This window comes from Dermacentor andersoni, chromosome 6 (assembly GCF_023375885.2).
Source record: "Dermacentor andersoni chromosome 6, qqDerAnde1_hic_scaffold, whole genome shotgun sequence".
NCBI lineage: Eukaryota > Metazoa > Arthropoda > Arachnida > Ixodida > Ixodidae > Dermacentor > Dermacentor andersoni.
In genome coordinates this window covers 59979675-59995409 of record NC_092819.1, presented here as the reverse complement: position 1 = coordinate 59995409, position 15735 = coordinate 59979675, and the positions used below count along the sequence as shown (strand labels likewise).

Here is a 15735-nt window from a genome sequence, read left to right as displayed (position 1 = left end):
GGGATTTCAATGCGCACAATTGCCTGTGGGGTGACTCTCGAATGGATGCGCGAGGTCGTTTATTGAACAGTTCCTTTTCTCTTCTGGTGCTTGTCTTCTGAATAAGAAGGAAACCACATATTATTCTCTTGCAAACAGAACATTTTCTTCAATTGACCTCAGCATAGTTTCGCCATCTATACTGCCTGAACTTGAATGGGAAGTTACCAGCAATCCTTACGGGAGCGACCACTTCCCCATACTGCTAACAACATCAAAAGAAAACGAATACCCACCACAGGCTCCTAGGTGGAAGATTGATACAGCCGACTGGGAGAAATTTCGAAATCTCATTACTATCTCATGGGATGAAATGTCTTCTCAAAAATTCATGCTGCTGTGCAGTATTTTACAGCCCTCATTATAGATGCCACACCTAAATGCATATCTGAAATAAGTGGCTTGGCATGCAGACGACGTGTCCCGTGGTGGAACGATGAATGTAGGATCGCCCGTAAGAAAGAGAACAAAGCGTGGGGGTTGCTACGCGCTTATCCCACTGCAGAGAATCTTATCAACTTTAAAAAAGTAAAGTCCGAAGGCAGGCGAACCCGCCGACAGGCCAGAAGAGAAAGCTGGCAGAAGTTTTTATCGGGCATCAACTCGTACACAGATGAGGCCAAAGTCTGGAACAGGGTTATTAGGATAAGAGGGTGACAAGCACATTCACTCCCTTTGGTAAACACACAAGGCGATACCCTGCAAGATCAGGCATACTCACTTGGGGAGCACTTTGAGAGCGTGTCGAGCTCAACCCATTATTCTCAGTCCTTTCTCAAATATAAACAAACAGAAGAATGTAAGTCACTAATTAGAAAATCCAGACAGAATGAACCCTATAACCGGCCTTTCAGCATTGCCGAGTTGGGAGCTGCCTTGAACACATGCAAAAGCACTGCACCGGGACCTGACAGAGTCATGTATGACATGATCAGAAACTTACATACTGACACACAAGTTACATTACTTACACTTTTCAACACTCTGTGGGCTGCGGGATACCTCCCGTCTACATGGAAAGAGGCGATTGTCGTTCCTGTCCTGAAGCAGGGAAAAGACCCCTCCTTGGCAGCAAGTTATCGTCCGATAGCTCTTACAAATTGTCTGTGTAAGCTCTTTGAAAAAATGATTAATCACAGACTCATACACTTCCTTGAACTCAACAATATACTCGATCCCTATCAGTGTGGCTTCAGACAAGGGCGGTCAACAACCGTTCACCTTGTGCGCATTGAAGGATACATTCGCGATGTCTTCGTACACAAACAGTATTTCCTCTCGGTATTCCCCGATATGGAGAAGGCATATGATACAACATGGCGTTACGGGATCTTGCGAGACTTGTCGGGAATGGGCACCTGTGGAAATATGTTGAAAATAATTGAAAGCTATTTGTCCAATCGTACCTTCCGTGTAAAAGTCGTCATTGCACTATCACGTCCTTTCACGCAAGAAACTGGTGTACCCCAGGGAGACGTCCTGAGCTGCACTCTTTATCGTTAAGATAAAAAGTGCAGCTCAGCTCAACACTACGTGGTTCACTGCCACCTGCCATTTTTTATTCCGCATACGTAAACAATATACAAATAGGCTTCAAATCCTGCAACCTCACAGTATGCGAAAAACAGGTTGAGCAGGGCTTAAACAAGGTGTCCAAATGGGCAGACCAAAATGGATTTAAAGTCAACCCCCACAAAAGTTCTTGTGTTCTCTTCACAAGAAAGACAGGCCTGGTCCCAGATCCTTACGTAGGGCTGGGCGGACAACAAATTCCTGTAAACAAAGATCACAAATTTCTTGGTGTTATACTTGACTCCAGGCTTACTTTCATTCCTCACATAAAACATGTTAAAGAAAGATGTCTTAGAACAATGAACTTACTTAAAATCCTATCCCACACAACGTGGGCTAGCGACAGACATTGTTTATTGAATATTTACAGGAGCCTGGTTCGATCACGGTTAGATTATGGTGCGGTAGTATACCACTCTGCCGCACCGAGCGTGCTTAAGATGTTAGACCCCGTTTACCATCTGGGTACCCGTCTGGCCACTGGCGCATTTAGGACAAGCCCTGTTGAAAGTCTATTTTCATTTTCATTTTTATTTCCTTAAAGACCCCCCGCAGGGGGTTTTACATAAAACTTTATATGTAGAGTCGGATGAGTGGCCACTCCATCTTCAGAGAACAAACATCAGCTTAACGTATTTTCTCAAGGTTCGCTCTAATAAGGAATATCATCATCAACCGTTAACGACTTGACGTGTGAAACACTTTTTCATAATAGACCCTCTATGACACTTCCTTTCTCACTGCGTGCAAGCGAACTTAGCATGGAAATGGATGTTCCAGTTCTCGAACATCACTTAATGCCTCCAGCTAAGCTAGTACCGCCCTGGGAGTGGCAGGTGATAGACTGTGATGTATCCTTTGTGGAGGTCACAAAGCATGCTCCTGACCTCGAAATCGCTATGCATTTCCGTGAACTTCAATCGAAATACTGCTGTTCCGAATTCTACACAGATGCATCAAAATCACATTCTGGTGTATCTTATGTTGTTGTTGGTCCCTCTTTTTCTAAATCTGATGTATTGAACCTCTTAACGAGTATCTTCACTGCAGAAACCTATGCCGTACTGCCTGCAGTAAAACATATAAATAACTTTAAACTCGACAGAGCAATAGTATTCACAGACTCGTTAAGCCTTGTAAAAGCGCTGAACTCTTCACAAAAGCATACAAATCCTGTCTTCATTGAACTTTACTCGCTCTTATGCAATATCTATCTATCACACAGACACGTAGTAATATGCTGGGTGCCTGGCTATAGGGGCATTGAGTGTAATGTGTTAGCTGACAAAATGGCCACATCACTCGCATTACTAACCACTTTTCCTACGGCTGCTGTCCCTGTAACAGATCTGAGGCCTTTGTTAAGAAGGAAACTGCGACAACTCTGGCAGCGCATGTGGAACGCAGAAACAAATAATAAACTGCACGTTATAAAGCCACAGTTAGGTTTTTGGCCCTCTTCAACAAAATCTCGGCGAACAGATGTCTTGTTCTGTCGCCTCAGAATAGGGCACACATTTGGTACCCACAATTTTCTACTTACTGGAAATGAACCGCCGACCTGTGGTCGATGTGGTGAGAGGCTGACCGTCCTCCACGTCCTCTTGGAGTATCGGAAAGCCGAATCTGAAAGAAACATTTTCCGCTTGCATACCATTATTACATCCCTCTACACCCGGCTGTTTCTCGGTAAGGAACCGCTTTTTAACACCAAGGCAGTCCTCAACTTCTTAAATGATGTCGTTCTGCACGTTATAAGCCCATTAAATTCGTAGAGCATCCTCGCTCCAGAGGATGCCACTGCGATAATTGTTTTGCATAGCACATGCCTCCAGGCCCTTGTGTTTCAAGGGCTCTAAGGAGGCAGTAGTGCTCTAGCATATCTTATAACCTGATATATTTTTACCTGCCGTATCATTCTTTTTAAATGCATCTTAATGTTCATAGTACATGTCATACCTCATCGCCATAATCTTACTATACAATTTTTACGCACTTTAGAGCGACCATTTTTAAGGCCCCTTTACAGCCACGTTACACCATCCTCATAGAACTCATAATTACACTGCGAACTCATTACCACGGACATGGCGCTCTTTGGCCATACTGGCACTTGCGCCATAAAACATCAAATATCATCATCAACCAACAAGTGCTTGCACTCACCCGTTTTCATCCTTCGCCCTTGTCTCTCCCACTCCTGTCTTTGAAGCAACTTATCACCTTATGCAGGGTGTGCTTTCGAACGTCCGTAGCTACTTACCAAAGCAAGGATATCATGGAAGCCCTTCTTCAGGACAGTGAAACCGACTTTGCCATCTTCACCGAATCATGGCTAACTCCGGACATCGAAAGCGACGAACTATTGCAGGATGTCACCTTATTCATCACTTATAGATACGATAGGACTTCACGTAGGGGCTGTGGTGTATTGGTCTTTGTTCGACCCAATATAGCCTCATGTTCCCTTGCGATTAACTGCAGCCTAAAGGTTGTTTCCGTTAAACTGTCCCTCAAAACATGTACGAACATACTTATAGCATGTTATTGCCCTCTGAACTGTGACCACACGTTCACTAATGACTTGCACTCGGTTCTAGTTAATTTGACTTCCCGGTTCCCCAACGCCAATTACATCCTTTGTGACGATTTCAACTTTCCTGATATTGACTGGAAAAACTCAATCACATCCTCAAGATTATCCAAACACTTCCTTCAGTTAACCCTATTGTTCAACCTTATTCAGAATGTCCACTCGCCCACTCGAGGCTCTAATATACTCGATCTTGTTTTGGTCTCAAACACTGACTTAGTTTCGTCAGTGTCCCTTGTCATGGAACTAAGTGATCACAAAGCCGTAACATTCCAGCTATTTTCCCATTAAAAAAAGAGCCAATAAAAATGTATCAGGAGCTACAACAAGGCCAACTTTTCTGCCAGAAACTCCCAACTAGAATCTTTCTATGAATGTTTTCGTCAATCTGCTTCATTACGATAAGTTAACAATAACTGGTTGCTGGTCAAACAGCAAATTCAAAATCTAACTGCAATACACGTCCCTCTGATTCGCATTGGAGGCGATGCAGGCAAGCCCTGGTATTCCAACTCACTAAAGAGACTATCGCGCAAGAAAAAAAGATTGTATCGCGTCGCTCAGAAATCACCCTCAGCATCTAAATGGAAGAAATACTCGGATTGCCTGCAAGAATATGCCTGTCTTTCGAGGCACTCGAAATGCAAATTTCATCATGAGGATCTAAAAAATATCATTAGTGTTAACCCCAAAAAATTTTGGAGCATCTTAAAACCAAAGAATCAGTCCCATAACATTGCGCTCGTTTATCCAGACGACTGAGACGTTCCACTTGATCAGCGGGCTAGTCATGAATTCATATTTCTCGTCTCTGTTCCCCTCTGAACCTGTTCATGATGTACCGGCGCTGCCTAGACCGAAATTTAGTGCAATGCCACCGGTCGTCATCACAGTTGAAGGCATTTTGCGCCTCATTAACAAATTAAAAATTTCGAGTGCTCCGGAACCTGACAATATTCCTGCAAAGTTCCTTAATAGTACTAAGGACGTGTCGAGTCGCATCTCGCAGATATTTTTTGCGCAGTCCCTTTAAGAAGGTGAAATTCCGCACGACTGGAACACTGCGAAAGTAACCCCGGTTTTCAAAAAGGGCAACCGCTCTGACCCGTCAAATTGTCGGCCTATATCACGGACATGCGTGGCATGCAAACTAATGGAACACATCATATATTCCCGCGTCGCTAGTCATCTCGATATTAATTCTTTCTTTTTCTGCAAGCAGCCCGGCTTTCGCCCCGGGCTATCATGTGAAACACAATTATTCGAATTCACTACACACCTTAACTTGAACTTGTATTCGTCTTTTCAGACCGACGTCATTTACATTGATTTTTCAAAGGCATTTGATCGTGTAGCTCATCGTCGTCTCATGGCCAAACTCAGTTGTCTTAATCTTGACCCGCTTACCTTGCCATGGATCAAAAACTTTCTAACAGCCCGATCTCAGTTCACAGTCATTGGCGGTAAGCTTTCAACAGCAGCACAAGTAGTATCCGGCGTCCCTCAGGGACCAGTTCTTGGCCCGCTTCTCTTTCTTATCTTCATAAATGACTTGCCATGTGGAATAACGTCATATATTCGCCTCTTTGCTGATGATTGCGTTGTATAGCGTCGAATCTCGAACAGTAGGGATCAATCATTAATACAACGCGACTTAAACCTAATTCAAACGTGGTGCTCGCGCTCGTTGATGGAGCCCAATACCTCAAAGTGCAAGAAACCTAATCTGATCTTTCAGTATTCCCTTAATTCGACAGCTATATCACATGCTAGCTCTTACCGATGCCTAGGCGTCCTCATTAACAGTAAACTGACATGGTCGGAGCATATCTCGAATGTTGTAATTGATACCTCAAGGTCGATAGGTTGCTTAAAAAGAACACTAAGTCTGCCCCCCCCCCCCCCGCGAAATTAAGAAAAATAGCCTACGAAACCTTCGTTAGGACCAAACTCGGATATACTGCTCCCATTTGGAGCCCTTACCAAGATTATTTAATTATCTCTCTAGAGTCGGTCGAAAATGGTGCGGCCCGATTTATTTCATCGAACTATAGCACACAGGTCAGCGTAACCCACATTAAATCAACTCTTGAACTAGCCCCTTTAGCAGTAAGATGCAGAATCTCGCGTCACAGCCTGTTCCATAAGCTATATGACAACATTCCAAACCTGCATGCCACACTATTGCTGCCACCCGCTTGAACTTCTCGCCGCCTGTTCAACTCCAACAGCGTCCAACGCCTTCTTGGTTCGACTCTTTCATACAGCGAATAGTTTCTTCCGGCAGTCATTAAAGACTGGAATTGCCTTCCTGAAGCAGTTGTTCTTGAGAGAAATGCAGAAAAATTCGGGCATTCCTTAACTAAGCTCTTTGTTCAATAACTTGAACTACGCATATTTTGTTTTCTCGCACCATTTTTACGTTACAGGCGTTGTCGAACAGAAGATATTGATTTACATTATACTTTGTATACTTTCACTTGTATTTCAATGTCCGGTTGGGTGTCAATCTCTTACTACAAAGTATCTCTTCGTTTGCTAGCTTAGTCCTAATTACTTGCTCCATCCCATAGTTGTTTTTTACCTTTTTTTGCCTTGTATTTTCCACTGCTCTTTACTGTATTATGTTTCTTTCTGCGCATGTGCGCTCTGTGCTTGTAACGTAGTTGGTTCTTTGATGAATAGCATTCGCTCCATTATATGTTATTTCAATAGTGTTCCCCCCCTTATGTAATGCCCCCTTTAAGAGTTAATATATCATGATGATGATATCTAATCCAATTGGCAATGGGTGGCCACTAAGCCATAGCATACCACAAGCCACTGGAGTTCTTCAATCCAAGGCCGTTTGTCGTATACGAATAGGCGAGGCTCCCAGGAAAGATAAGCCCCGAAAGTTGAGGACCCTAAAGTGCGGGCACGTGGCCAGGAGCGAATTCGTACATATGGTTTTGCAAGGTACTTGGTGATATTGTGAATTCGATATAATGATATTTATTTACTTATTTATTTATTTATTTAAAAATACCTTACAGGCCTCAAAATGAGGCATTGAGTAAGGGGGGCAGTACATAGAAAATACATGGAATACAAAACATCTATAAACCGTATCTGTTTACAACCTACAACCGCAAGTACAACTGAGAGGAAAAAAGAATTATTTAGTTCACGATTCACTAGGGAAAACAAGAAACATAAAAAACATAATACAATAACAAGGAATAAATCACACAGATTGTTTTCAATGAAGTCTTGTAATTAATGAGATAAGAGTGTTAAACAGTAATAATGAAAAACAATGACGGAAAAGTTACGGACGCGACATTCCAACGAAACGGTAAACATAGCGACATACCGGTAATAATGCGACAATAAGCTGTAAGATATAGTGCAAGTATAAAAAGCATTGTGCGACAAACGTAAAACTTCACTTTTCTTTAGTCATGCATTCAGTCAAGGCATCACGGCATGAATCGTAGTTGGACTGGCTTGCAATGCTGTCCGGGAGCGAATTCCATGTTCTGATAGCACGAAAAAGAGCAGAGTAATGGAATGTATTTGTAGACCCGTAAAGGCGGGCATAGCTGAAATGATTATGAAGCCTATGTGACGTGGAATAGGGTCGTTTCAAGCATGCGGGTGTTCGAGTGGAGTGAAGGAATTTGTGGAACAGTGATAAAAGGGCAATGTCTCGGCGAGTGCTCAAGGACTGTAATGAAAGCTTAAGTTTTATTTGTGTAACACTGGACTGGTAGCTGTAATCGTTTATGATGAAGCGGCTTGCTCTATTCTGGATCCGTTCTAGCGTTTCAATTAGGTATTTCTCGTGAGTGGACCAAATGGGAGATGCATACTCGAGCTTGCGACGAACGAGAGTTAGGTAAGCTAGCTTGCGAACATTTGAAGGAACATTTCTTAAGTTGCGTCGCAAGTACCCCAATGATTGGGAGGCATTAGCTGAAATGGACGTGATATGCTCTGTCCAAGAAAGATTCGATGTGAATAGAACCTCTAGCTACTTATATTGTGTAGATGTTGTAACAGTGTAATTGTGAATATGGTGCGGATACTGTGAGGTTGCCGACTTCCGGGTAAAAGACATTACTTTGCATTTTGTGGTATTTAAAGTCATTAGCCATTTATTGCACCGGTTATTGATTTGTTCAAGGTCTTGCTGAAGAACGAAATGATCATCTGAGTTTTTAATTGGGCGATAAATTATGCAGTCGTCGGCGAATATTCTGATAGTGGAGGACAAATTTTGAGGTAAGTCGTTAATAAATATTAGAAAAAGCAAGGGACCGAAAAACGATTTACGGAGGAAGAGTAGTTATTTGCAATAGTAAACTGCTGACGATTAGACAGGAAATTTCGGAGCCATGACAAGGTAAGACAGTCCAATTTAAGTGCGGAGAGTTTTGATATCAGGCGACAATGTGCGACACGGTCGAATGACTTCGAAAAATCAAGGAACAAGCAATCAGTTTGTAAGTTATAATTTAAGTTAGTGTGTAGGTCTTTTGTAGATTCATATAATTGTGTATCGCACGAGAGGCCCTTCCTAAAGCCATGCTGATTATAAAAAAGGAATTTGTTAGTCTCAAGATGTCTGTAAATCTGCGAAGCGATAATGTGTTCAAGCAACTTGCAGGGAATGCATATCAATGAAATGGGACGATAATTCTCACAGAAGTTCCGGTTGCCATTTTTAAATACAGGTATAACTTTCACCACCTTCCTATCTACGGAAAGGTGGCCTGTTGCAAGTGATTGTCTGAATATGTAAAAAAGAATTTTGCTTGATATTTCTACCGCATTCTCTAAAATCTTTGAGTTTATACCATCTATGCCACATGAAGAAGACATCTTAAGGTTATTTATGAGAGAAGAGAGGCCCTCCAAGATGACTTCAATAGGTTCCATGTATTGGTAGCTTAATTCTGAAACAAAAGGTATATTTGAAGTGTTCTCTTGTGTAAATACAGAGATGAAGAATGAATTAAAGAGCTGCGAACATTCGCTGACTGGAACAGAAATATTGCTGCTGTTTTGTAATGGGAATTCACCTGATTCGTTGTTAGGCTTTATTATTTTCCAAAACTTGGCAGGAGTGTTCTAAAGCAGCTCAGGAAGATCATTAGAAAATATTTATCTTTAGCTTCACCTAAAGCTGAGCAGTACGAATTAAGGTACGTTTTGTAATTCTGCCACCCTGCTGATGTGCGATCTCGCTTAGCGATAATATACAAGCATTATTTTTCTTGTTCCTCATGTGCTGAAGCTTTTTAGTAAACCAAGGGTGCAACTTATCGTTAGTTATATTAACGAGTGGAACATACTTGTCTACTAATGCGCACAGTGTATTTTTAAACATGAGCCAGTTTTCTTTAACGGATCTATCGTAAAATGATGGCCACATTGTATTTTCGAAGAAAGGTTCAAATTCTGAGATTATTGTTTTATAATTGCCTTTATTGTAATCACGAATTTGTTTTTTCGTTTTACCCGTAACCGGTGGCGTTGTGTTTATCATTATTTGGAGCAAATGGTGGTCGCTGAAACCATCCAAATATTCTATGTGACCTATTGTTTAAGGTGCTGTACTAAGAATGAGATCTAGAACATTGGCACCACGTGTGGGATTGCCTTTATTGTAATCACGAATTTGTTTTTTCGTTTTACCCGTAACCGGTGGCGTTGTTTATCGTTATTTGGAGCAAATGGTGGTCGCTGAAACCATCCAAATATTCTATGTGACCTATTGTTTAAGGTGCTGTACTATGAATGAGATCTAGAACATTGGCACCACGTGTGGGTTTCGTGACAGCTTGAAAGAGATTAAAGTCTAAAGACAAGTTCATGGAGATGATAAATTCGTCCAATCGATTAGTGGATAATTGAAATCCCCAAGAAGATAAATTAAATCAGCCGGGAAGAGTTCGATGGCTTTGTTGAGTGTCGCGGAGAGCATTAATGAAAGAATTGTTAGAATCTGGAGCACGGTAACAATTACCTATTAAGGCCGCCCCACATTCAGCGTTTTCCCGGCGTTTTCTGGCGTTTTGTCACCCGGCGTCGCTCGGCGTCGACGCTGAGGCTGGCGCCAAGCCAAAACGTCGTGCTCAAGGGACACCAGATCTCGCCGCCGCCGTCGGAAGCGGCTCGACAGCGCCGACCAATCAGCGCGCGGCAGGGCGTGGCCGCGCGCTGCTGGCAACTCTTGCAAGAGACTTCCGCAGATTCGCAGTTCGCGCCGCCATTGCTGTTTGTTTGGTTGCTTCTATCATGCTACCGGCGAACATCGATAACGAGCTTCTTATAGCCATTGTAGAAGCAAGGCCGATATTGTGGCAGACCAAACACAAGGAACACAAGAATCGTTTAGGAGGTTTCTGGTAAAATAAATCTGGTCACATTGTGTGACGCTGCGCTGGCGCTGGTCCGCGTGCCGCTCGTGTGGCTGGACGCCCTCTCTGGCGCCGTTCATGCGACCACGCCGGGAGACGCAACGCCAAAAAACGCCGGTAGAAACGCTGAATGTGGGGCGGCCTTTAGTATCCTAGAAGATGGCATTGTGCAGGCCACCTAAACAATCTCGAGATCAGAATTAGTGTTGACCAAAAATGACATAATGGTTTTCTTTACACCAATGAACACGCCGCCTCCTCTTTTAATAGAGCGGTCACACTATGTCGTACATGTTTGAAGATGAAAAGATTTCATTATTTGTTATTGCAGAATGCAGCCATGTCTCTGTGAAAGCGATAATGTCCGATTTACTGTCTTCCAAGAAGGTAGAGATCAGATCGCGCTTTAATAGTATGCTTCGTATGTTGGCGTACGATAATGATAGCGAGGGTGAAGTCGGGGTTAGCTTTAGTACTTGGTGACTCTGTGCGCATGCTCCAAACCGTAGCTATCTATTCAGCGGGACAACTGCACTTGCAGAACCATCGTAGATATAAGTTCTTGATTCAATACGCAGCTTGTCCACTGAAAGCTTGAAAGCTTTATTCTGGGTTTTCGCGAATTCAATTAGCTTTTGTCTAGCACGTCGAGTTTCCGGCGAAAAAATCGGCGAGAAAAGTGTATAATAGCTGTGTCTTACCAGTACTCACCTACGGGGCAGAAACCTGGAGACTTACGAAAAGGGTTCTTCTTAAATTGAGGACGACGCAACGAGCTATAGAAAGAAGAATGATGGGTGTAACGTTAAGGGATAAGAAAAGAGCAGATTGGGTGAGGGAACAAACGCGAGTTAATGACATCTTAGTTGAAATAAAAAAAAAAAATAAATGGGCATGGGCAGGACATGTAATGAGGAGAGGAGATAACCGATGGTCATTAAGGGTTACGGACTGGATTCCAAAAGAAGGGAAGCGTAGCAGGCGGCGGCAGAAAGTTAGGTGGGCGGATAAGATTAAGAAGTTTGCAAGGACAACATGGCCACAATTAGTACATGACCGGGGTTGTTGGAGAAGTATGGGAGAGGCTGTTGCCCTGCAGTGGGCGTAACCAGGATGATGATGATGATGATGATGATGATGATGATGATAAAAGGAAACAAAGAGCGGCAACTAGCTTAACCTCATGCTTTGCTGGTCTCCAGGGGACCCAACGGGCCGGGCGCTTCAAAGCTGGAATAAGGGCAGTCCGTGGGCTGTTCGCATACAACCAGCGGACATTATTCACGTCCAGCACGCGGTGACGTTACCGAGCCCAAATCCACGGACCACTTCGAGCTTCGGTGTCCCAGAGGCGCCGCCAAAGAGCGCTAAATAAAGGATCATTGAATGCACCTAGTTAATGGACAAATTTATCACTTCACGACTTTGGAGGTGATGGTGGCTTGCATTGGCAGCTCTATTTAATTGTGCGGCGCTAGTCAGGTTCTTCAAACACGCCCATCTTTTGCGACAGTGTACGCGGCGGAGAAAAAACACGCGCCACGACTTCTGAACACGAATCAGAATTTTTCCCATGCTGAATTGTCGAACTACTGCTCAATCCCGTCAACTTAGCATCGATAGCGGGGTCCGGAATATTTCACTCAACTGAAGGTGCACTGTATGATAAACATTAAAAGACATCAAATTGGAACGACGACCGCTTGCAGGATAACCTTAAGCCGTATCAATGTGTAATGGTTAAAAAAGAGTAGAATAAAGGCGTACTCTTGCCTATCAGTGCGTGCCATTACATGAAGTTCTTTCCACAAGTTCCAGCGAGTGTTGAGCAGAGATGTGACATTTGCTTCTCTGAATTTTACCACATGTATGTGAAATGTAGCGAAACAATGATTCTGTATTAGGCCATTTTCGAAAATTTTGGATAATCATCGGATTAGCTGTCCAAACTTTTCAAACCTATCCAAGGGAGTGTGGTTCCACTCAAAACACAGGTCGTGGGTTCGATCGCCTTAACAAACTCTACCTTCTTTGACTGTGCTTTCGTTCACTTCTCATTAAATAACACGAAGGGTCGTGAGTTCGGCTCCCAAGGAAGGCCGTGGGTCCTACTCCCTTCAGTGGGCGTGCGTTCGAGTGCGGAAACGAACTCTATCTGAGTAAAACATGTGCCAATACAACTGTAGATTCGTTAATCATACATTAATTAGGTGAGCCTTAATGAATGCCCTTCGTGGTCATTTCCGTGTAGTCAAGGAGCTGATGCACTTTTCGTAGGGAAATATATACGGTGTAAGCTCAACGCGAGAGACTATGAAGGCAACTACAATGACGTATTCTGCAGTTCTACGAAATTTGTACGGTCTCCACAATAAGCTTATGCGCATACAGCACACAAAATAAAGGACATAGCTTATTGGGGCAAAAGGGAAAGTTTCATTAACAAGAACGTTGTCAGGCAAACCAACTATTCGCAACTGCCCAGTGACCAAGAGTGGCGTCAAATACGTTCATTGCAAAGCAGCATCGACAGAACAACAAAAACCCAATGCTCCAAGTCAGGGTTGAAGAGCTTCCGAGACCAACGGTGCCTTCCCAGTCCCGCGTCAATAGTAAATAATGTCGTTCCTAAACAGGTTCGTTGAAAAGCGATGCGTACGTAAACGTTTGCACGTACCCGCTGACCCAAGTTGATCCGGTGGTGCGTTTCGAAATGCTTAAGTTTTTCGCAGTTGCCCGCTACGCTGCCCTTTCACTGCGGACAACCCAGCGACACTGGTAGGCGTGAGAGTGGTTACATATAAACGTGCAGGGAAAGCGACACAGATAGCTGCCCGAATTTACCTACAGTGCCCAAACAATGCTAGCGCGTTGAAGTGAATCGCGAGAAGATAAAACGAAAGTGGCGCCGTTTAGAACCGGACCCACTGCACGCACCATTTCTGACACGTGACTGTTGCGCAAAGCTCACGCCCTGACCTATGCTTCGGCGAACTTGCGCGAAGCTCGTGCCCCGACCTTTACTGTGGCCAACGTGTCCCCAGTGGTGGCTGCTTTTCTTTTCTTACCACCCGTCACCTACCGAGCCAACCCCAGCAGGGGCGTCTGCGTCAGCAGGAGTTTAGTGTGTTCCGACACCACGCACCCGAGCACACGAGGGTTGGACCTTCCCGCGTGTAGCCATGCGCGGCTTAGCCGTGTCCGGGGAAAAGGGGATCCTGGGGGTTGAGCCAATGCAGGGCGTTTGGACCTTTACGGCCCCTCGGCGGCGGCAACACACCCCTGTGGCCTCGGCTTCACGTAGACGGCGCCCCCGGACTGATCCACCCGGGGGAATTCGGTAGTTGCCTTTTTCTGTCTCTTTCCCCCTCCAACCTTCGTCTTTCTCTCACTGTTCAGCTTTCCTACCTCCTTCTCATTTCTTTATTACTTCAGCGCTTCCTGGCAGCAAGGGTTAACCTTGTGTGAGTAGCCAACCTTGGTTATGTCATATATGGTTATAGTGGCAACGTACAGCTGGCGTTTGCAGGCGCTGTTTTTGCAGGCCCTGCAGCGTCCCCTTGTTGGACTCCATGGTGGGTGGCTAGCGTTGCTGCCGAAAACTACATGACTGCACATGGCTACTTGCTTCCCTTCAATACCTGATCGCCCTCAGAAAAGAGGGCGCACCTAAGATGTTTTCCCATTTTTCGGAGGCCAAGTCCACACCTTCCCTCCTTTTCATGTAGTACACTCTCAAAAACCAGGCAAACCAGTGCGAACTGTCTCACCGTTCCTTGCTTCAATGTGTTAAATTGAAATTTTTGGTGCAGGATATAAGGCGTCGAGGATGGCAAGCGGTGATCTCCTCTTGGAGCTCCGCGATCAGCAGCAGTATAAGAAACTGCCAAAACTAGTGTCATTTGGGGAAACCCAAGTAATCGTAACCCCGAACCGTACTATGCATAGCACCCGTGGCGTAGTTTCAGATGATGGCCTTTTGGAGGTAACTGAAGCGGAACTCTTGGAGGGCTTCAGTGAATAGAATGTGATCAATGTTAAAAGAATTAAGATGAGGCGAGATAGCAAAGAAATCCGAACCAAGCACTTGATAATTACCTTCGGTTGAAGTGTCCTGCCCGAGTCAATCGAGGCAGGGTATATTAAGCTCCGCGTTAGGCCATACGTGCCAAATCCCCTGAGATGTTTCAAATGTCAACGTTTCGGCCACAGTTTGCAGATCTGCGGAGGCCGCCAAACCTGTGCGAAATGCAGTGCGCATGTACACACCTCTGAAGCTTGTGAGAACTCTCCACTGAGTAACCTGTGATGGAGAGCACGCCGCATACTCGCGGTCGCGTCCATCCTGGAAAAAAGAAAAGGAAATTGTCACAATCAAAGTAAAAGAAAACATATCTTTCAAGGGGATCGCTTTGAGCGTGTGTCAAGCTCGATCCACTACACAAAATCCTTCATGAAGTATAGACAAATAGAAGAACGTAAGGTATTTGAGCGGAAATCCCCACAGAACACACCATATAACCGTCTTTTCTGCATTGCCGAGCTGAGAGCTGCCTTAATCGTATGAAACAGCTCTGCACCGGGACCTGATGGAATAATGTACGACATGATTAAGAACGCACACACCGACGCTCATCTGTCAATACTTGCACTTTTCAACACTATTTGGGCTGCTGGATATCTTCCACCTGCATGCAAAGAAGCGATCGTGGTCCCCGTTTTGAAGCAAGGTAAAGATCCTTCGTCAGCGGCAAGCTACCGCCCGATAGCTCTCACGAGTTGCCTTTGTAAGCTGTTTCAGAAAATGATTAACCGGCGACTCATACATATCCTTGAAATGAACAAAATACTTGATCCCTATCAGAGTGGCTTCAGAGAGGGTCGGTCCACAACCGACCATCTCGTGCGTATGGAGGGGAATATTCGCGACGCGTTCGTACACAGTTTTTCTTATCGATATTCCTCGATATGAAGAAGGCGTATGACACAACTTGGCGGTACGGGATCTTGCGAGTCTTGTCCGGAATGGGCATCCGTGGCAATATGCTGAACCTTATAGAAAGTTACCTGCCCAATCGTACCTTCCGCGTGAAAGTCGGGAAGTGAAATTAAAGCAGTATTAAT

The 15735-nt window shown here is 44.3% G+C and overlaps 1 protein-coding gene across 1 annotated transcript in view; it reads left to right on the top strand.

The window, feature by feature from the left end:
- LOC140218746 (uncharacterized) overlaps positions 1 to 12058 on the top strand; it is a 73348-nt gene extending 61290 nt beyond the window's left edge. Inside the window, exon 3 of the mRNA XM_072288519.1 lies at positions 11814 to 12058. Within this exon, the coding sequence (XP_072144620.1) occupies positions 11814 to 11850 (37 nt within the window). The 3' untranslated portion in view covers positions 11851 to 12058. The remainder of the gene's footprint in view (positions 1 to 11813) is intronic.
- The last annotated feature ends 3677 nt before the right edge of the window (positions 12059 to 15735 follow it).